At 51.4% G+C, this 20,961-nt stretch overlaps 2 protein-coding genes across 12 annotated transcripts in view; one reads left to right on the top strand and one right to left on the bottom strand.

Annotated features, from left to right (window-relative positions):
- Nucleotides 1-13,943, bottom strand: part of LOC126579943 (tropomodulin) — a 25,914-nt gene extending 11,971 nt beyond the window's left edge. For 6 of the 10 annotated variants that reach the window (XR_007608483.1, XR_007608482.1, XR_007608481.1 and 3 more), the window contains exons 1-2: nucleotides 13,794-13,942; nucleotides 11,124-11,501 (exon numbers count right to left, since the gene is read on the bottom strand). Coding sequence is in view for 3 of the 10 variants with exons in the window: in XM_050243726.1 (XP_050099683.1) it covers nucleotides 11,124-11,201 (78 nt within the window). In the remaining 7 variants the exon portion in view is untranslated. Of the gene's footprint in view, nucleotides 1-11,123; nucleotides 11,502-13,793 lie in introns of all 10 variants that reach the window. The other 4 variants (XR_007608479.1, XR_007608478.1, XR_007608477.1 and 1 more) reach the window with 1 other exon arrangement.
- LOC126579947 (J domain-containing protein) overlaps nucleotides 4,279-20,961 on the top strand; it is a 25,624-nt gene continuing 8,941 nt past the window's right edge. Inside the window, exons 1-2 of one of the 2 annotated variants that reach the window (XM_050243732.1) lie at nucleotides 4,279-4,875; nucleotides 5,047-5,167. The gene's annotated coding sequence lies outside the window, so the exon portion shown is untranslated. Of the gene's footprint in view, nucleotides 5,168-20,961 lie in introns of both variants that reach the window. The other variant, XM_050243731.1, reaches the window with a different exon arrangement.

The following is a 20,961-nucleotide window of genomic DNA, read 5'->3' on the forward strand; positions in this document are numbered from 1 at the left end:
GAGTATTGTGTAAAAGTTTTGGATCAATAGAGGAAAAACTGACAAAGATACAGATTTTTGAAAATACGCGTTTAAAGAGCGTTTCCCAAAAAACCAACGTTTTCAAAGTCGGTGCCCATCGTAGCGTAAAAACTACTGAGCCGATCGATCTGAAATTTTTAACACACAATCTGTACACTTTTTTCCAGGTAGTCCCGTCAAGATATCATGAAAATTATTGATACTTTTTTTTAAACAAATCTTTCAAAATCGTGTTTTTAACGCAAAATCGAAAAAAGCATCACTTTATCAACTTCAAAAATCTGCCAAAAATCGAAAAATAGGAATATCAACAAAAACTCTCCGGGGCTACCTAGATAAACTTGTAAGCTTTCCAACGAACATTGATTTGTAGTTTTCTGATCACCCATCACGCAGCTACGATGGGCACCGGAAACGAGTACCTTTTCCCAGACGCACCTTCATGGATTCGATGCCGTGAATGAAGTTTTTAATAAATCTTCCCCAAAAAAGAACCAAATATTCTTCAAAAGTTGTTCTTTAATATTAATTCACTTGAGAATGATGGTTACGTCACGAAAAGCTCGATAAAAATATGCCTTTTTTTGGCCAGCAATTACCGAAGTCCCCCCCCTTGAGAGTTGAGCCGTGCATGGTGTGGTTTTCGGGGCCATTCTGGGTGCAGAGAATGCGGTGCGAGTGTGCGGTGTCTAGGGAGGTAAGACATGTGGGCGTGCGTGTTTGTGTGTGTGTGCGTATGTGTGTGTGTCATGGACGGATGTGTGGATGCTGCGGTGAGGAGAGGGTGAGGCTATAAGAGCTGACAGCCGCTGATTCTGGTTGATTCAATCGAGGCTAAATTGCTGCTGACGCTCGCAAACATGATGACATCACATCTATGCTGCTGTTGGCTATACAAATAGAAAAAAAAAGATGCACACACGCGGACATACACACATACACGGACGGAGACGGAGACACTTCGCTTGCGCTCGGATCTGCGCGGAGTGGCGCGTAGCTAGCTAGCTAGCTAGCTAGCTGCTGCTGCTGCTGCTTCTTCTGACAGGCCACCAGGCCATCCCTTCCCTTTTCCCCTTCCCCTGGAGACCCCAGAGACCCCCGAGACCGTCTTCCAGTCGAACCCGTTGTCCCGGCAAATGATAGTAACCGTGAGCTGAGCTTCACTCTTCACTAACTCCGTTGAGCATCGCGCCAATGCGCCAAGCTGCATGCGTGGTGACTTCCGCGGGGGCGGGTGGACACCCCCCCACCCTTTCCTACTGCCGGTTTTCCGCGTGAATGTTTTGATGGAGGTTTTTTTCCCCTCCTCTCTGTTGCTGCTGTCGCGAAATTGCTTAAGAATTAAGGGCTGGCTGGCTGGCTGGCTTTTAGGGGTTGCGACACAAAGCAGTGGCAAACAGGGGGCGCTGGTTTTTGGCCCGGTGAATGGCAGGAGCTGCAGAAGCAGAACATGAGCGCATTGGGCGCATGCCACAGCGATGGGCCCTTAGGCGGGTTCGGGGGTGGTTAGATTCGTCGAGTCGTGAGCAAAACAGATGTTCGCTTGAGCATGATCGAGACAGCCAGACACACACAGGCGCGCGCGCACACAAAACAAACAAACACACACGTAAGGCCGATCGTCTAAGATTCGATCCGAAGAATGACGCAGGTTTGTAGCATGTACCAGGGGATGGGGGTGACTGAGGGGGGGGGGGGGGGGGTGCGAAAGGGTGCAAAAGGTTTCGCACGGAAAATTTGAGTGGTGGAAGGTAGTAGCGTGAAGGGAGTGCGAAGGGACCTTGGACCAGGACCAGGACGGAGCTAGGCGAAAGGCCCTTGAGGGGTTGGGGGGGGGGGGGGGGTTATGGTGAATGGGTTGCCTTAGGGTACTACTAGAGTGACGCGAACGGCGAACGAAAGCTTACCATGTTGCACTTGGGGGTGGGGGGGAAGGCTTTCTTGTTTTTTTTTTCTTTGTATCTACGCGTACAACCCGGGGGGAGGTTGGATGGTTATTGCGCTGGCTGGCTGGTTGGTTGGGTGGCTGGCTGGCTGGCTGGCTGGCTGGCTGGTTGGCTGGTTGGCCCGGTTGGCGCTGTTTGCTTACTTGCACCACGTTCGTTCTCTTTTGCTCGTACAAAAACACATACACACACATACACACGCACGCACGCACACACAGGCACGCACTCTTTCTATTTGTCTATCCTCTTGCTTTACTCTTGCTCGGTTCGGCTTAGCCGCTCGTCTAGGGCGATAGTTTTAGGTTTTAGGTTTGGTGTTTGGTTTTTTTTTTGTTAAATCGTTTTTGTTTTGTGCGCTACGGCACAAACGTACGCCTCGCACACCGAGGCATACACACATACACGACTACAATTGCGTACATACATACAAAACAAACACACACACGTACACACATACACACTGCAAGGGTGCAGGGTGTGGCGGGTTGCTTATAAAGTCCACTTTATCGGAGCTTCGGCTATCCGCGTAAATGTGTGAAAGGGTGGAGGGTGGTGAGGGTGGGTTGGGGGGGATAGCGGAGAGGCAAAGAAGAAGAAGAAGAAGGAGGTAGAAAAAATATAATATTTACACACGCACGCACACACATGTACACATTTAAAAAAAAACAAACACGAACAAATGTACAGAGCCAAATGGGCTGCAAAACGGGGCGAAGGGGGCGAAGGGGGGTGAAGATGAGGGGATGGAAGGTATCATAGAAACCCCAAGATAATAAGGGGGGGGGGATCAATCGGAGCGCGCCAAAAACCGTTCTCGCGCACTGGCACGCGCCGATCGATCGGGTGCAAGAGGGCGGAAGGTGGGGGGGGGAGGGGGTTTGCGTCTGCGAAAAAGTGAGGCTTTTCACCCGGCGGACTGGCGCGGGCCGATTGGGGGGGGGGGGGGGGGGGGGAGGGGCAATTACAAAGCCACCGCAACACCACACAGGAAAAAAGAAAACAACAAAAAAAACAAAAACCACAAGAAACCAAATCTCTCCGGGGTAGGGGTTGTGTTGTGGCCGTCCAGAAGAAGATGACCGGATGGATTGGTGGCACCAAGATTGCGACCGGTGGTCCCGGGTGCCCGGACCGCTCCGACTCATTCGGTCACTACCCGGTGCTGCTGCTGCTGCTGGTGGTTGTTGCTGCTTTCACTGATCGGGGCGGCTGATATGTTGTTTGGCGAAGCCGCCAAGCCCAACCAAACCAAGGAGAGGTGGTGCGCAGGAGGGGGTGTTTGAATGCCGTCATAAATTTAGTGAGTGCACCGGTGCGGGAGGGAGTGCGGGAGGGAGTGAGGCGAGATGATTGGCTTGGCTCGGAGGGGGTTGTAATTGTGGTAACGGCGCGGCAACGGCGGCCGCCCATGGAATAAGGCAAATGGAGCAACACAATAAAAAAGAGATACCAACGAGGGGAAAGGGGGTTGTGGTTGGTGAGATTTGGTACAACGGAGATGAATAGAACGCGCAACCACAGTCGCCACTACTGCCCGTTTGACAAATGCGGCCCGTCAGAACAAGGACAAGTCGCTCCGTCGCTCCGATGCAGCGCAGGGCAGACAGAACAGAACGGAAAAAAAGGAACGACATCGGTAAAGAAGCCTCACACTGTGCCGCACTGCTAGCAATGAGTCAGCCCAGAGGCGACAGAGGCGCAGTCTGACCGCGTGATAGCCATACACACCCCTTACGGGGTGCGCGTGATGGTAGGGGTAGCGGTATCGGGAAAAAAAGTGGTGCTCCCAAATGGGTGCATGCAGGAAGTGGCGAGTGGAACGGTGGGAAGCGGGAGGAAAGGTTGAAAGGGGTTGCAACTTATGCAGCCCCTGCTCGGGCCCGTTTCGGCGGTTTGGAGGGGAGTAGGGGATGAAGACACATCCGACACATCGTGACTTCATCTCCGATCCCGTGCAGAATTTTTGACGCGTTTTTTCTTTTCTTCTTTTACACACAGAAAAACACAGACACGCACACCGATACAGACAGACACCGAGTTAAGGGGAGTCCTGGCTCCAGCGAAGGAATCATACACAGGCACACAGGCGCACAGACACACACGGGGTTCCTTTGGCAGCGAAATTGGGAAAAATGGAAGCAAAATCGACGCTTTACGGTCACAAGACGCGGCGAGGCGAATTTTTTCTCAGGTAAGGTAACACACAGCCCGCTCTGGCAGCTAGCGCATAACTGAGTGCTGCTGCTGCTGCTGCTGAACATGAATTACGTGTACGAACAGTGTGCAGTAGTAGCAAGCAGTGCGGGCGGGCGCGGCAACGAAGGCGAACGAAGGCGAACGTTCATGCGTACCCCGCCGCGTTGAGTACCCAGCCGCGTTGACAGTTTGCGTTACCGTCTGCTGGGCTCCGCGTTTTGTGCTGCGTCGCTTGTCAAACGCGAGTTCCAGGAACGACATCGGTCGTTTGACGCACCCCCTGCGCGTCTCGAATAGCGCGTTGAGCCTCGCTGCTGTCAACTCTTTGATTGTTTGCTGGGATGTTTTCTATTGTTCGAGCTGACCAGGGATGGGTTAACCCCTCGTGGGGGGGTGGGGGGGGGGGGGGATACCGATCGAAAGCCATCAGAAAACAGCTGGCTATAGCTGGCTCCGCGTATGAATCGGTGTTCGCATATTGTGTGAATGAACCTCCAGCATCCCTTATAATAGGCCCAGTGAACACTGAGTGCCAACTGTCAGTGGTCGCTAGCTGTGTGCGTGCGTACGTGTGCGTTGGGCACATCTCTATGAAACCAGCAACAACAACAACAGCGCGTTATGCTTTATGATGACAGAAGGCGACCCGTATTTGCGATTGTCCATGTCCGTGTCCCGTGAGCGCTGGATGCTGGAGTCGTGGAACATCACGGTACGTGATTTATCACCACCACTAGCACGATTCAAAACATTGTTTTTGATTGTAGTTTGTTTCTTGTTTTGTTTTTTTCTTCTTCTTCTTCTTCTGCTCTGTCTCTCCTGTCAATTCCCCTTGCTGGGCACGGAATCGAATTACGCTGCACGCCTGCGCGGACCTTGACAGCGAGAGTTGAAAGGGGGTTTTGTTTTTGCATCCAGCAGCCAGCTGACATCAGGCGTGTGAAGCACCCGTGAAACGTGACCGTGACACAGCCAGCAATCCATCCAACCCCGAGTAGAAGAAGGTGAGTAGCGCCCCGAGATAGCCGATAATCGAAGAAAAACAAAGCAATCCGATTCGAGCAGCAAGAGTAAAAAAAAAACACACACACAAACACAAACACCAGGCCACCACACCATCGAACGGCCCGTTTTGTGAATCGGCTCGCCACTGACTGGTCGTCTGGAAAAGGGTAACGTTAACTCTACTCGCTTCTAACCAAATAAGGAGCATTAAAAGTATGAAATGGCATCCTTCATTTCTTCTTCTTCTTCTCTTCCTCCCTTCCTCCATTCGTTGTCTCAACTGGCTAACAGAGGGGGTGAAGACAACCCCCCCCCCCCCTGCATTAATTCCGGATTGTGGATTGTACAGCAACACAGGGCAATAGGGTACGCCGGTAGGGTGAAGGCCATGCGACGGCCACTAAATGGCGCGTTGGTATGGTAACGAACGGTGATCGTGACGGTCGTGACGGTTGCCTGAAGGTTCCCTTTTTCGGTGCCTCACATGGAAAGGCCATTTGCCCGGCCTGGCCCGGGTAGCAGGGTGCGAAGGTAGCAGCTTCACTCCACCACGAAGGCAGACAAAGAAACCATTCGGTTCGGTACGGATCGTACACAAAAGCACCCGTGCCGGAACGGGTTCGCCTCATTTACACCCGGGTCTATGACCCCCCCTCGGGGGTACAAAGGTACAAACAAAGAGCTGCTAGATGCGTGTCCGTGTCTGGACTGCGAGCGTGATTACCTCTAAATGGTGCCAGCAAACCCGGGGACGACCGGTGCTGACCTGCTAGCTACCCGGCGCTCCTGCTAGGGCATGATTTAGGGAGCACGCGATCGCGATCCTGCCCAGCGCCCGTTGGAACCGAGCCCCGGGAATTTGCTCCGCTGCGGTGCCGATCGGGGTTTGCTGCATCATCGGACAACCAAACAAACCAAAGGTGCAGGATGGATGCAGGTTTTGCATTTCCGGCGACACTAGAGGGCAACCGGGGTAACGCCAACACGTACGCCACCTACTGGACCGCTTGCTTGGTGGAATCTTGCGGAATCTACACGCGAACGAATGATGGGCATTTTTTTCCATTAATGCGGATCCTTTTGGTGGACTTTTTTTGGCGGAAATTTTTAGAAGCATATAGATTTTTTGAAAATCCATCGAAACATCAAAATGGCACTAAAATTTTAAAAAGGGAATATTCAACAAAATACTGCGCGGGACTAAAGCATGGAATTAACTTAATATTTGGCCGCATTCTTTTACTAACTGCCCCTGGTGGACGCTTTACTACTCTGTTGGTGTCTTTTTAATGGTCACAGTCTTTTCTTTTAGTGATAAAAAACTGCCTAAAATTGAAGTTCAAAAGTTATCTCCGATGGAACACGAAAAAAAGGGGGGGGGGGGGAAAGTCTGCACACTCACCATGAAAACTCAATTTCACTGGAAAAAAATTTCAAGCAAAGCGTGAAATCCAACATTCAAACGTTACTGAGGGGCAGGCGAAAAAGCGAAACACATGCTCGTATACTACGGATAAAACTTAATCAAACAGTTTTCAACGATCCTGGAATCTCTAAGTGTAATTTGGCTAAACAACGTACGGCAGATCTAATCATAGTGTGGTAAATATTTTTGTGCAAAGGTTTGAGATGGTATCAAGCCAGAAAATAGCCAAATCGGTCCATAGAACAACGCTTGATAGCCAAAATCCGTCCAGGGAAGCCGTACGAACAATTGTTGACCGACTTTGAACCAAGCAGCTGAATGGACGATGAATCTCACGTAAAACTGAATTTTTTAAAAACACCGGGAAGCAAATTAAACATTAGCAATCATCGAGGAAGTACAATAGGGATGGTTTTCGTTCATTTACGCAGATAAAATGGCCCGTAAACTGCTCATTTGGCAAGCGATCTGCAGTTGTGCTTTGAAAACCGAATGTTTCCATCACGGGAGGGCCCAAGAACGGTCGTTTGTACCAAGATGAATGCCTGGAAAAGATCATTCTACCTTTAATTAAGTCTCACAAAGGCCCCGTTTAGTTCTGGCCCGACTTATTAAGCTGCCATTAGTGCACAGAGGTCATAAATTGGCATCAAAATAACAGCATTGATTTCATACCAAAAATCTTCATTCCTCCAAATTGTCCACATTTTCGTCAAATAGAATTCTATTGGGCTATTATGAAACAAAAAAATAAAAGAAACAGTGCTATGCTACCAGCTGTAATGTGCAAATGGTGGGAATAAAAATGGCCTGAATGAGACTTCTTTCACTACTGTGAAGAAAATGATGTGCCCGCATAAAACCAAATTGGGTGCGTAAATTCATACGCAACGTGGCACCATAATGGAATCGCTATTTTTTATGCATAGCTAGATAAAATACCCTTTTCATATGTGTTAAGCTTATTTCTGGCCCGAGATGTCATGTATTTGATGTGCCGTGTTTCATGCGGCCAAATATTAACTGTTCCACGCTTTACCTAGACAATCTGCTAGTCTTTCAAATGAATATCGATTGGTATATTTCAAATCGTCCAGTACGCACCACACAAACGCGACTGACACACGAATGTGAGGAAAAGGGCTTCAAAACCAACCAGCCCTTTGCCTACCTAGGGGTTCTGCGAAAATTAATTCACTCAAAAAGTCTTTTCTGAGTTCTGAGTAAGATCAGCGACCACTATAAAGCGACCTTCAACACGCTAGTATCTGCCACATCTCTCTCGAACACGAAAAGCGCGACGTGCACGACGTCGCGTTCCTTTTCTCTGACCTTTTACCTCTTTAGCAACTTCAGCAATTCAGGATCGACCTTCACTCGATGGCATGTAACGCTGCAAATCGGGGCAGCAAGCAGCAAACAGAGCAACTGCTGTTTTGTGCCCAGTGCCAGTTTGCCCGCCCGATCGCTAGCGCTAGTGTCCCGTCACACACAAAACGGTCACAGTCGCGTACCCCCCCCCTCCTACTAGTAGTACACAACGGTGCGAACAAGAAACGCACGAGTGCTCGAGGGGGGGTGAATGGGGTGGGAACACGATTGTGTTACGATCACGATCTGCTGCCGCCACCAGCACCACCACCACCGCAAAGTGGTTCATTGTCGTGGCGAGCAGGGGGAGGGGGGGGGGGGTGCGTCGTTGTCACCGAAATTCCACGGTTCGGCCTCGACGGGCGTTCACATTGTGGGGCGAAGTGAACGAACGAACCGATAGCATAGCATAGAAACTGGCTCCGCGATGTCCGCCTATCGCGCGGTTTCCGACCACCAGCCCATTAAAAACAAAAAAAAACACCACCACCACCCGCTCCACGCTAACAAACCGAACATACGTCCCACTGTGTACTGTGTGTAAACGAGGGTGGAGAGAGAGAGAGAGAGAGACGCGAACTACCGCAATGTGCAACATCAATTGACCCATAGCCCAATAGGCTGCCTTATTGGGGGGGTTGGGGGATGGGGGATGAACCGTGTGGCTACCATTAATACACATTGTATGCTGTGGGAGTGTCTGTATGTGGCTAGCAGCCGTTGCTGGCTTGATTGACTGATCAAAAGGGGTGCCATATTGTGCCCTTGTGGTATTGTGTATGTGACTGTGTGTTGTGGGTTAATACCGCTGCAACCACCACCCTCGAGATTCCTGAGAGTGTTGGGCGATCTTTTCCCGATCGATTGCTGCATTGACTCTGTGTGTCTCTGTTTGTGTTTTATGGGGGGGCGGGGGGGGGGGGGGTGGGAGAGAGGGGGAGGGGCGGTTAGGGTGTCCAACTTACCTAATAGTCCCCACATTACCCGGAAAGTAATGTGGAAAAAGGTGGAAAATTTTAAAGCACGCCAAATGGGAAACGAAAAAACAGAAAGAGGAAGAAGAGAGAAGAAAGAAGAAAGAGAGAGATAATGAGAATGAGCAATTGAAACAGGAGGCATCAAGGAAAACGAGGAGGAACAGCAGCAGCAGCAGTAGAAGCAGCTGGAAGGGAGCAGAGGGTGCAGAGGGTGCAAGGAAGGGCAGCCGGCGGTCCTTCGGGGGTTGGGATAAGACGCATGAAAAGGATTAAGTATCTGTGTGCAGCGTACGCGCACACACCACAGCACACATCTAGGGGCACTGCACAAGCGAATGATGATGATGATGATGATGATGATGATGATGATGACGATGAGCGGCAATCGATAAAGCGGCAGCCATCCGTGCCGAGGCGCCTCCATTCTCCCCGATTCCAAGTTGTCCTTTTTAACCTTTTGCTCCCCTTCTACCATCAACCCCTTTCGTCCCCTTGTTTGCTGCTGAACAACCCCTCAATAGCAAACCCTTAAAAGCGGCCAAAGCATATCACAAGAGCAGTAGTAGCAGCAGCAGCAGCAGCAGCAGCACGAGCACGATGACGAGCTTCACATCTGCGTAAAACCCATAATACAGATGGATATTTATATCACTCGTACATAAGCAGAGCGCAGAGATACAGCGAGATAGAGACAGAGAAAGGGGCGGGGGGGGGAGGGGGTGGCGCAACCTTTGCCAGCGCCCCCTTGACCCCGACAAGCGCTCTAGAGCCGTGATGCGCGATTTTTCTTGCGGCCACCCTTGTGGCCTTTGGAACTCTTGTCCATCGTCGCCGCACCCCACGGCGACGACGGCGACGACGGCGAGTGTTGTCGGTGCGGTTATGGCGCAGCTCGTCGCCGCGAACATGGCCTCGGTCAAACGGACAACCTCGACGAAAACACAACCCCCGACACTCGCAGCAGCAAAAACAAAAAGCAAAAAAAATGGAGAATATCAACAACAAACCAAACAGACACCGTTTTCCCCAGCCCACCCCCCCCCCCCCCCCCTCCCGCAACCCCGCTCGAAATGATGTCCTTCGTGTGTGTCGTCGCGGGCCGGTGTGGGAGTCCGGACCGTCGCGAATGGTCCCAGTGTCTGGAGGGCGCGGGAGCGCGCGCGCGCGCGTGGGCCTGATGCCCTAGATCCAAGGTCCGCAGCTCATCCCATTGCATCGATCCATGGATATCCACGTGTCATCACGTCGACATGTGCGTGTGTGTGTGTGTTTGTGTTTGTGGGATCGGAAACATTGGACACTTGGCGTGCCGGGTGCGCACGTTTTGCGAAATTAAATGCGAGCCGCAACCAACCGAGCTCTGATAACACTTTTGATAAAAAAAAAAAATCGAATCGAAGCGAGGGAAGAGGATCTGCAACATAAGTTCACTTCATCACACAAGCACATACATACACACATATACACACAAAGTGGCGAGGGTGGCGAGGCACATCGGTCCAAATCATTCATCAGTCTTTGTGATGATCGGCTGGTTTGGTTCGTCTTTCAGCGGCACTGTGTTGTGTTCTGTGTGTATTTGTGTGTATTTTTTTAATTTTTTTGTTGGCAGCTCGGATGGAAAGGAGAGATTAACCGTGCTTTGTGTGTATCTATCCCTAGCCTAGTGTAGAACAGTGTCGGCTGCATGATCTGCTGCTGATGCTGCTGATGCTACTACTAGTCGTCAGGTTGGTGTGGTCAACATTTAAAAATAGTTCCAAAGCACCCGTTGTTCGCGCGCTGCTTTCCTCGTACCCCTCGTGCACAAGTGTATGTGACGTGTGGGTTTTGCTGCTGCCGTTTTTGTTTTCGAATGTTCCTCCCCCCGCCTCCCCCCCAATTCCCAAACCGGGTGTTACTGTTGTTGACTTTTACTTTTGCGTCAACGTCAGCAGCAGTAGCAAATGGGGTTCGCAACACCACCAGCTCTTTCCAAAGCATTCCAAGAGAGAGAGAGAGAGAGAGTAACAAAGCAGAGAGATAATAAGCGAGTTCTCAGGATTCCGGTCCAGCACGGTCAGGAAGCCGGAAGACAAGGGTGGCCGGAACCGGGGGGGTTGGTAAAGGGGGGCGGGGGGGTTGCAAAGCGCCAAGGATAAGTAAGCGTAAGTGTGTCTGTGTCTGGGCGAGTCTACTTACTTCCTCGATCTTGAAGGTGGTAACGGACTTTCTGGTGACATGGTGCGTCTCCTCGTACTCCTCGTACGTTTCCGCCATCACTCTGTGTGTTCTCTGTGCTCTGGAGCAATTTTCCGTGCGGTCGGACGCGATCGTGCGCCGGTGGGGTTTGCGCGCTGAAACTGAACTGCCGTTGCCTGAACTGCCGTTCACTGCTTTGAACTATTCTATTTTTGACGAACAGGCGAGCGTTCGGCGGGTTTCCTCCTTCTGTCTGTCTTGTCTGCCTGACTGCCTGCCGGCCTGCTTGCCCCTCTTCCTCTTCTTGCCTTGCTTCCTTGCTTCCTGTGCCGTATCGCTGTATGTGCGCGCCGGCTTCAGTCGGCCTCCTGGCTGCCTCTGTAGAAAGATTTATATTTATACATAAATGTGCCACGCCACAGACCGGGACAGCGTTGTGTCAAAGTAAGAGATAGAGAAAGCAAGACAGAGAGAGAGAGAGAGAGAGAGAGAGAGAGCGCATGAGGTCGACAAAAAATCCGTCAACAAAAACAAGGCTCTCGAATGGGGAAAGACGGTAACGGGACGGCAATGCGGAGGGTGGTTTGGCAGGGGTGGGCCAACCCATCGATCGATGGCCATCCTCCCCCCCCCCTCTCTCTCTCTCTCCCCCTACCCTCCCAAAAGGCGCTTTCCATTTCCGGTCACAAAACGTTGATCGCGATCCTCGCTCCTCTCAGGAAACCTCACACTCTCTCATTCTCTCTCTCTCACTCTCTCTCTCTCACACACACACAAACACATTCACTAACACCGCCCCTATGCACCCTTCTTCTTTAATCTTATTTTATTTTCTACTTTCCGCCGCCTTTTCTTCCACACTTTGACTTTGGTATGGCGTTTGGTCGAAAATCGTCGATCGCCGCCGATAGAAGAGAAGTTTAGCGGGGGGGCAGGAAGAGAGAGGGACAGGGAAAACGGTGGCGAAACGGTGGCGAAACGGTGGCTCTATCCATTTTGGTCTTCCCCTTTTTTTTTACCGCGCGGTTGTGGGTTTGACAGTTGTTGTAGTTGTAGTAGTAGTTGGTAGCTGACTGGCTGGCAGGCTTCGGTGGCCCGTTTGATAGATGAGCGGATGGATTACATAAATTTCGCCATAGCGCCCCTCCCTAGCGCGTCATCACCGGCCACATCTCTCTCTCTCTCTCGCTCTCTCTCCCTCATTCCCTTTTTCTGTTGCACACTGTCTTTCGCTCTCACTCACACTCTCTTTGTGTGTGTGTCTCTCTCTCTTTCTCTCTTTCTGTATCACTTTCTTTATCTCTATTTCTCTGTTTTTTTTTCGGTTCACTCTTGTGTTGATCTCGATTTTCAGCCACCAACGTTATCGTCGTCGGTGTGCGCTAATGTCTGGGCGGGCAATCCGATATTGAGCCTTCACATCACAGTGATCACTTCACCACGTGAATTTACACACACACTTACACACAATATACAGGTTTGTCCTGATAATACAATGGCACACGCAGGGAGAGAGAGAGAAAAAAAACAGAGAGCGAAACAAGCGAGAACGAAGATGGAATGGGGGGGGGGGGGGGGGGGATAAAATCAATTCAAGTGCTCGGAAGCCGGCGCCTGTCTCAAGTCAGCTACCGCTACTACAGTTCTGTGAAACCGGGCAGGGCACCGTGAAGGTAGACCGCAAAAACAAGCACGGACACACACGGCGCCGCTAGCCAGCGCTGGTACAATGATGGAGGCGCATGGTGGCACATGGAGGCGCATGGTGGCTCACGCCGGGGAGCGAGCGAACGGGCAGAGCACTGTGCAAGGAGGAAGCTTTGGCACGGGAAACCGGACCCGAAATAGAGCACCAACACCGAAGCACGCACGCATACACGGAGCAGGAGCGTGGATTGAAGCAGCCAGCTGCCAGCTAGCCAGCTGCTCACTGACCCCGCCAGCTAGCCAGCACTAGCAAGAGAAGCTAGAGCTCTGCTAGGCCAGCAATACAACACTATATATGTACTTGGAGCGCTGGGTACGTTTGGGTTTTCTTTTTTTGCTTTTGGAAAATAGCTAACCACTTGACTTTTTCCGATCTCCTCCTTCCTTCTCTCTCTCTCTCTCTCTCTCTCTCTCTCTCTCTCTCTCTGCCTGTTTCTGTCCTTATTCACGATCGCGCACGATCATCGCCCCGTGAGGTCGAATTAGCTTGCTTCTTCCCTCTGAGTTCGTCCTTCTCTTTTTCACTCTTTCTTTTCTCTCTCTCTCCCTCTCTATCTCTCTCCCTCTCTCTCTCTCTCCCTCTGGGTGCGTGAGGTGGCGCGTGCGTGTTGTACGGTACGTGTTAGCCTCCTGCACGTAAAGCCACGTAGAGGCTGCTAATCCACGAGTGGCGAATTTTGAGATTTGGCGAACCAACCGAACCGTGCGCGGGGCGAGGTGAAATGGAGTGTGTGGCGAAGAAGAAGAAGAAGAAGAATACAAGGTACAAAAGAAAGGGATGAAGGGAGGAAAATGGGGGAAAAAAAACAACGATTCGTAGAAACACGCGTAGGGCTTTGTGGGCCAGTAACGCGTTTCCTGATTCTATCCGGTGCGAAATCCAACGCTCCAACGTGTAGCACACAGACGCACACAAAAATCACACAAAGAAGGAGTGAAAAACACGAAGATGCGAGTACGAACACGGGAAGCACGCACGCACGGGGAAGATGACACAACACCGAGGGTTTCTCCCGAATTGCGAGATAGCGAGCGAGCGAGCGAGCGGGCGACCGTTGTTGCTTGCTGCAGGTTGTGACGGCAACGGCGAGTACAACGCAACTGGCAAGTGTGGCTGCAGATGCACCCAGACCGGCCACCAACCAGAGACCGGCGACCGCGACGGGGTCAATCACCATCTCTCTCTCCCCCTCTCTCCCCCCCTCTCTCTCTCCCCCTCTCTCTCCATCCCCACCACCTCGCTAGTGCCCTCGACGTCACATCATCCCCGTCACAAACACACCACCGAATCCGATCTAGAAACCCTGCTCCTCCCCCCCCCCCCCCCCCTCAAAACTCGGCGGGGGATAATTTGTGGCGGGATATGGGGGGCGCGCGCGCGCACGCGACACGCTACTCGGCTACCTACCAACTGCGCCGCGGTCGGACAGCTATCTGCGCGCGCTAAGCAGCAGCCCTTTTAGCGGTGCCGTCGCTCTCATCCGCGTGCCGGTTTCCGATGGCCCTCACACCCATACACACGCATACGCACGACGCATCGCATCGCAAGTCCTATTTTGAAGTCGTGCGTGCGAGTGCCGAGCGATTGTGTGCGTGTCTGAGAGAGGGGGTGGGTTGGGGGTTGCTTGATCCGTGCCTGAACCGCCGCGAGTGCGATCCTGCTGAGTGGTGAGATGGCTCGCACAGGCTCGATCACTTTTCGTTCCACCGTCCGCCTCCAACACAAGCATTACTGCTGCTGGTGCTGCTGCTGCTGGTGTATGTGTGGGGAGGGTGCGCGCACCCTCGTGACGTAGCAGATCAAATCACGGCGCGAACAAGCAGCCGTTACTGGTTACTGCTGCCGCTGTCTGACGATGGGGAAAATCGAAACAGACAGCAAGCGATTAACAATAACAGCCAACAATTCCCCCCCCCCCCACACCCCCCCCCCCCCCCCCCGAAACACCCTCCCCGACAGTGACAGGAGGAGAAGGGGGTGCAAAATTATTTTTTGTTGGAAAACCCGGCTCGGTGGAGAATTGTCCGGAAAACTTCACATTCGCTCCCCTCGTGGGTTTCATCCCTCCAGCCCCAGCCGTGTAGTTGTTTTTCTGCAACAACAACAACAGCTAGTACTACTACAAACCAAGCCCACGCGGTGCGCGGGGTGGGCGCGCGCAATTGCATTGCGTGCCAGAATGTATGCTTTCACCCACTCCCCCCCCCCTCCCCCTCCCCCAATCGTCACCCAGCGTTCTTGTTTTACTTGCTGTGCTGTACTCGCAAAGGCTTTCGAGCCATGTTTATTGTCATTTCCTTTCGCTCGCTCGCTCGCTTGCTTGCTCGGTGGCGGACTTAGAAAGATTATTTCTGGATCCGCGACGTGAACAAACCCGTGACAACACCCGCTGTCCGCCCCTTCTTTCACTTTCAAAGGGGTGGTGGAAGGAAGGGGGGGGGGAGGTGGATGGCAGGCCCACAGGCACACTGGCCATAATCCTTCCTCTGGTGCTAGTTGCGCAAGTTGCACAACCCCTAGTGGACAGCGGACAGCTGACCACACTACCACCCTCCAATATGGGTTTGTATGTGTCGGAAGTGTCCCGCGCGCAGATGGATTGCAGCATTCGCAGCATCTGTGCATCCCGCCACCGCCATCCATCGTCACTGGCGCGCTCAATCGCGCACGCACCGTGCATGTGTTTGTGTTTCGAAACGTTCTATAATTGAAAATGTGATGTCCACGTCGCCGTGTGCGTCCATTGTACGTGCGTGCGTGCGTGCGTACGATTAGAGCGGACTCCGGACCACCTGACGCAGCCAGCACATGCGCTGCGTATGCATTGTGGGTCCCAGCAGGACTAGCAACATACGCAAGAAACAGAGAAAGAAGGGAGCGATTAAAGGAGAATGGCAAATAAGGTCTGAAATGCTGCTCTCTCTCTCTCTCTCTCTCTCTCTCTCTCTCTCTCTCTCTCTCTCTCTCTTTCTATCTATCTTTGCACTGACATAGGCAATACATCATACTGACAATCTCGGAAAATTACGGAAACACATACATGGGCAAGCACACATACAGTGTGCAGCATAAGTAAAAGCCCATCTCTACGGTTCGCTGCATTTTCGCCTGTAAATTCCACATTTTCGGCCACAAAAGCCATGTGTGATTTTTTTTTTTTACTAAAAGCTCCAACTTTCCTGTTTCCAAATCACTTGCTTTGAGCTTGATAGGTTTGATAATCTTTTTTTGAAAATTCTTTATGTGAGAGATGGTCGATTATGATTGTGACAAAAGTAGAAGCACACTTTGCAATCAATACTATTGGGACTCCGATAGAGCCCTCTGGTCACTGTATCTTTAATAGCGCTTTTATTTACGTCTGTCTTGAATGTTTTGCGTGCCCTCCATTATTGTTTACACATGTTAAATCCACTTATCCTAGCATCTCCAGTAGAAAGTCGTTTGGGCGCGGGATTTTGCACCCGAAATTGGATGTATCGAAGGACAGAAGACTCGTTGCTCAGCAGAAAATTGCTTGTCCATGATTGTTTGAACACAGTAATTCAACAGATATCAGCAGAAAAAAAGTATGATTAATAAAAGGGCAGCTCGTGACATCTTAATTAATCACCAATGTTTTAGGTCAGTAGCTTACAGTTCCCAACTCGCGCGCCCTCGGAAGACGGATGGTTGGAAAAATGGAAAAAAAATCTTTCCAGAGATTACGAAATCATCGAAACTAATTATCATCATTTTTGGAGCGATCTATGCCACGGAAGATCACCTCAACACGAGTGCAGGAGTGATAAAAATGCTAAAAGATTTTCGTTTCATCCCAATCCTGAGCTGAATCGTTCAAATATTGCCCAGGAAATATGAAATCAAGCTCCAAGGAAGGCTGGTTATGGAGCGGATTTTTCCGTTAAATTAGAATATTAAATTAGTGAAAATAACAGCACTGTGGCGTGCGAACATTATGCTGACACCCGAAAGGATTCTTTGATTTATTCAGTCAGTGTTGAGCAATAGGAAAACGATTTTAAACGTATCGCTAAAACCATCAGTTCTTGTTTACATTCTCGTCATATTAATCGTCTAGAATCTCCTTCGCAAAGCTCAGAATGTATCCGATTAAGAATTTATGGGAATTTTGATATAAAAAAACCCATTATGAACGATGTTTCTTTTAACAATATTTTATTTAAGGTAATACGACGAGAATAATCCCCAACATATCTAAAACCATGTGAAAGACATGTCAAAATGGCTACAAACGGTAATCCGGGGTAAGAGTGGCCCATATCAGTTGTTAAACATGCTTCCTTGCAGGTGGGCTTCTACTTTTGTCACAATCATGGTCGACCATCTTTCACTTAAAGAATTTTCAAAAAATGATGATCGAATCTATCAAGCTCAAAGAAATTCGCAAAGAAAGAGGCAAGTTAGAGCTTTTAGTAAAAAAAAATCACACATGGCTTTTGTGACCGAAAATGTCGAATTGACAGACGAAAATGTAGAGAACCCTAGAGATGGGCTTTTACTTATGCCGCTCACTGTACCAATACTATGCCGATCGGCATGGCGAGTTGCTGCTTTTCTGAAAAGAAAAGCCCTTTCTCCCCTCTCTTCCTCTGGTGGGGGACAACCAACCCTTCCCCGAGATCCTGATGATCACCGCGACTGCTGGTACTGCTCTGGTGGGTTATGCATTTTTTTTTTTGCAAAACTGTCACGAAGCGCAGGGAGGGCTGTGCTGTGGGATGTATAATTTTGGCATGCAAAGCTGCCTTGCCTTGCCTTGCCTTGCTTGCTAAATGCACCAGCAAGCACCCACACCAGCACCTGGCTGCCTGGTGTGCTACAACGTCACAGCCAGTCACGCCAACTCGCCAAGTCGATTCCTTTGTACGTGTGGGTGTGTAAGTGTGCAGCAAGGGCAACAGTAAAACAAAACGAACAAGGAAAACTTGTGCTGTTTGGCGATGGACTGGAGCACCGCGACCGCGAGGGGAGTGGTGCTGAAGGATCAATTAGCCAGCGCTGTACGGGGGTGCCAGGGGGGTGGTGACAGACAGATAGCCACCTCCCCCTCTTTAAGACCTAGACCGTGGCCCTGTGTTCCTGTCGTCCGTTCGCGATCGCGAGTTGACTTGTTCGCCAATTTATTGCCCCGAAGACGTCGCCCTCAATCCTCCATTTACCACCACCCCTTTAACCCTGTTGCGTCCCCATTGACCGAAAACAGATGATGCACCGAGTGCCGCTTGGTCGCTGGTCGGGGTTGCGTTCAATAAAACGCAACGATACCGAGAATGGTCCCATTTTCCACGATATTCCACGCTTTTCCAGGTCACCCCAGGAGTGAAGGAGACCAAACAGACAGAGAGGGAGAGAGAGAGAGAGAGAGAGCGAATGAAGGGATGCATGGTGCGGGGTCGCGCCGGTCTCGGTCGGGGACCTTCCGAAGGTCACGCACGTCAGGCGATCAGGCACTCGGCGCGGAACAAGGAAGCGGAGACCGCGCCCGCCCGCCTTAAACGCGGAAATCTAAAACGGATTTGCGCGCGTGTTCTAGACACGTAGAGAAAGCGCCCGCGCACGCAACACAGAGAGCGAGAGAGAATGGCGGAAGAAGGAGAAGGTGAGCGTTTGGTGGAAAAACTATTTTCGATTCGGATTCGGTCGCCGTATTCGGTTTTCTCGGAACACGGGGATGGGGCGCGCTTTTCCTCCTCCTCCTCCTCCTCACCGCCACCACACCACCTGCAATACGCGTCTTTGTTGCGCCGCAAGTATGTTGCAAATTGCGTTGCCCGCGGGTTGCGTTGGACTTTGTTGCAGTGCGGTGCGGTGCGATGTGTTGTCGATTTTTCTCACCACGCACATGACGTTAAACATCCACGGAACGCGATCGCGAACTCCTGGTGCAAGCGGAAGCGAATGGTAAAAAAAAAGGGCAGGAAGGAAGGACGGAAGGAGTGTGTCCCTGGTGCATCATCATCATCATCATCAGCACGGTAACAGCTCACTGGCAGTGCCAGTGGCGGCAAACATATTTCATTATTATGTGACCCTCCCAAGGGATGAGGGTGGGCGCCAAACTTTGCCACCTTTGGGGGGTGCGTGCGAAAGGCGAACATCGCAACATTCCATTTTCGTTGGGGTTGGTGTTTACGTCATTCCTCCAACTGCCACTCCAAACTGGTGTGCCGTTCGAGCAAACGGGGATGGTGCTGCAATGCTGCGGGGGGGCAAGGGGGTGAAGCACCAACCCCCCTCTGGATGGTCCACTGCCACCTTTACCGTGTTTGCCCCTTTCGCAACACAAACGACAAGAAAAAAAAACATTGACTCAAAGGGAACTCGGGTGCAAGTCACTTCCAGCAACGTCCCGTGTTCCTCCACCGCCTCCTCCTCCTCCTCCTCCTCCCCCTTGTCGGCAGTCAGCAGAGTAGTGGCTTTTGTTTTTGGTTTGCCTCATTCTTTGCTGGCGTTGCCTAGCCAGGGCCCGTTCGCTCGCTCGCTGCACTCGCTCCTCCTCCTCGCTCCTCCGGCTGCGCTTGCCACCTTAGTTCGCGCCAGATTCTTAGCGGTTTTGCCGTCGGTTCCGGCACGCTCACATCGCTCGGCGGAATAGCATCGAAATTGCTGGCGGAAAAGGCGGTGGCCAAGGAGGAAATCCCGCTCACTCGCTCGCGTGCATTGTTCGTGGAAGTAGAAGCCATTCTTTACAGACAGAGTACAGATAGAAGAACGCGCCTGTTCGCTGCTACAGGAGCCAGAAGCATGAGCCACCGAGCCACTTCAATGCAATGGAGAGGGGTTAGGGTGCAATAGGAGGGGGAGAAAAAACGGGGGTTGACATGCCGGGTGCCGGGGCCTATCTGCTGACAGCATCGCATCGGTCCTTGTGTGAACGCGTGGGGGGGCGTGTATGTGTTCGCCGGAAAAAAGGGGTTCGTAGGGGTTGATGATGATGATGATGATGATGGGGATGGTTTTCCCCGTGCGAGCGAGCAAGCCCCATTATTATCCTTTCCCTGAAGGAAGGCTGAACGGGGGGCCGGGAAAGCGATACGAGCTTTGCAAAAAGGGGAACGCAGGAACGGCAGGGAGTGAGTGAAGAAGATACACCTCCCAAAAAGGGGTGGTAGGCTCTCCTGGGCAGGGTAGCAAAAACCAACCAGCCCAGGTACGGGCGCCATTTGTCATTTTCGCCAGCAACAATGTGCCAACGCCATGTCCATGTGGCTGCTGCTGCTGCTGCTCTCTGATGCTGGCCAGTTCTGTCTGGCCTCGGGGAAACTCCTAGCCCCAGGTTCTCTCTCTCTCTCTCTCTCTCACACACTCTCTTTCTCTCTTTCTCTCTCTCTCTCTCTACACATACACTTTTGTTCTTTGGAATTCTTTTTTTTCTCTCTTTTTTTTTGGGGTAGAGTGATAAGCGTAAGGGCGGGGTGTGTCGAGCGTGTGCGAGGAGATGTGTTAATAACAACCTGCTACAACTCAGCTCACTGAGGGGCGCCCAGTGAGCGCCACTTTTCAGTTTCGGGCGCTTTATCCTCCAGGCACCAGGAGAAGAGGAGCATTAGCTTTGGATGAGAAGAGGCCCCCGGGGGGGGGGGGGGGGAGACTATTTTTAATTCCCATGTGTGTGCCAGGACAGGGCGCTACGACCAGGGGGCTAGTAAATCCTTCCAGGGTTAGTCCATGAGTCTGTCTGTCTGTATGAGTGTGGTGTATGTGTGCAAAGGAGGAGAGAGGATTCCTTTCACCATGGGCAGGGTGCAGGGCAATCGATTAGCGGCGAACGGTCCTGGCTGGCTGGCTGACTGGATCGATCCAGCGAGAACCGGCACCCGCTACAACGCTGAAACTTTCCTTCTTTTTTTTTTTTTTGGTGTCCTTCTTTCATCTTGCTCGCAAGCCATCCCACACACACACACGTACCTCCCCTTGACTGCGTGCTCCAGACTCCAGGGAGTGCTCGGATCCGTTGGTCCTTCCTAGGGGTTATTGTGGAGTTAAGGAGCGACGGAAAGGAGGAGGATGAGAGCAGCCACCGAAAGCAACAGAGAGAGAGAGAGAGAGAGAGAGAGAGAGAGAGAGAGAAAGAAAGAAAGATAGAAATCTCGAATCGAATACCAA

This window comes from Anopheles aquasalis, chromosome Y (genome assembly GCF_943734665.1).
Source record: "Anopheles aquasalis chromosome Y, idAnoAquaMG_Q_19, whole genome shotgun sequence".
In the NCBI taxonomy this organism is placed as follows: Eukaryota; Metazoa; Arthropoda; class Insecta; order Diptera; family Culicidae; genus Anopheles; species Anopheles aquasalis.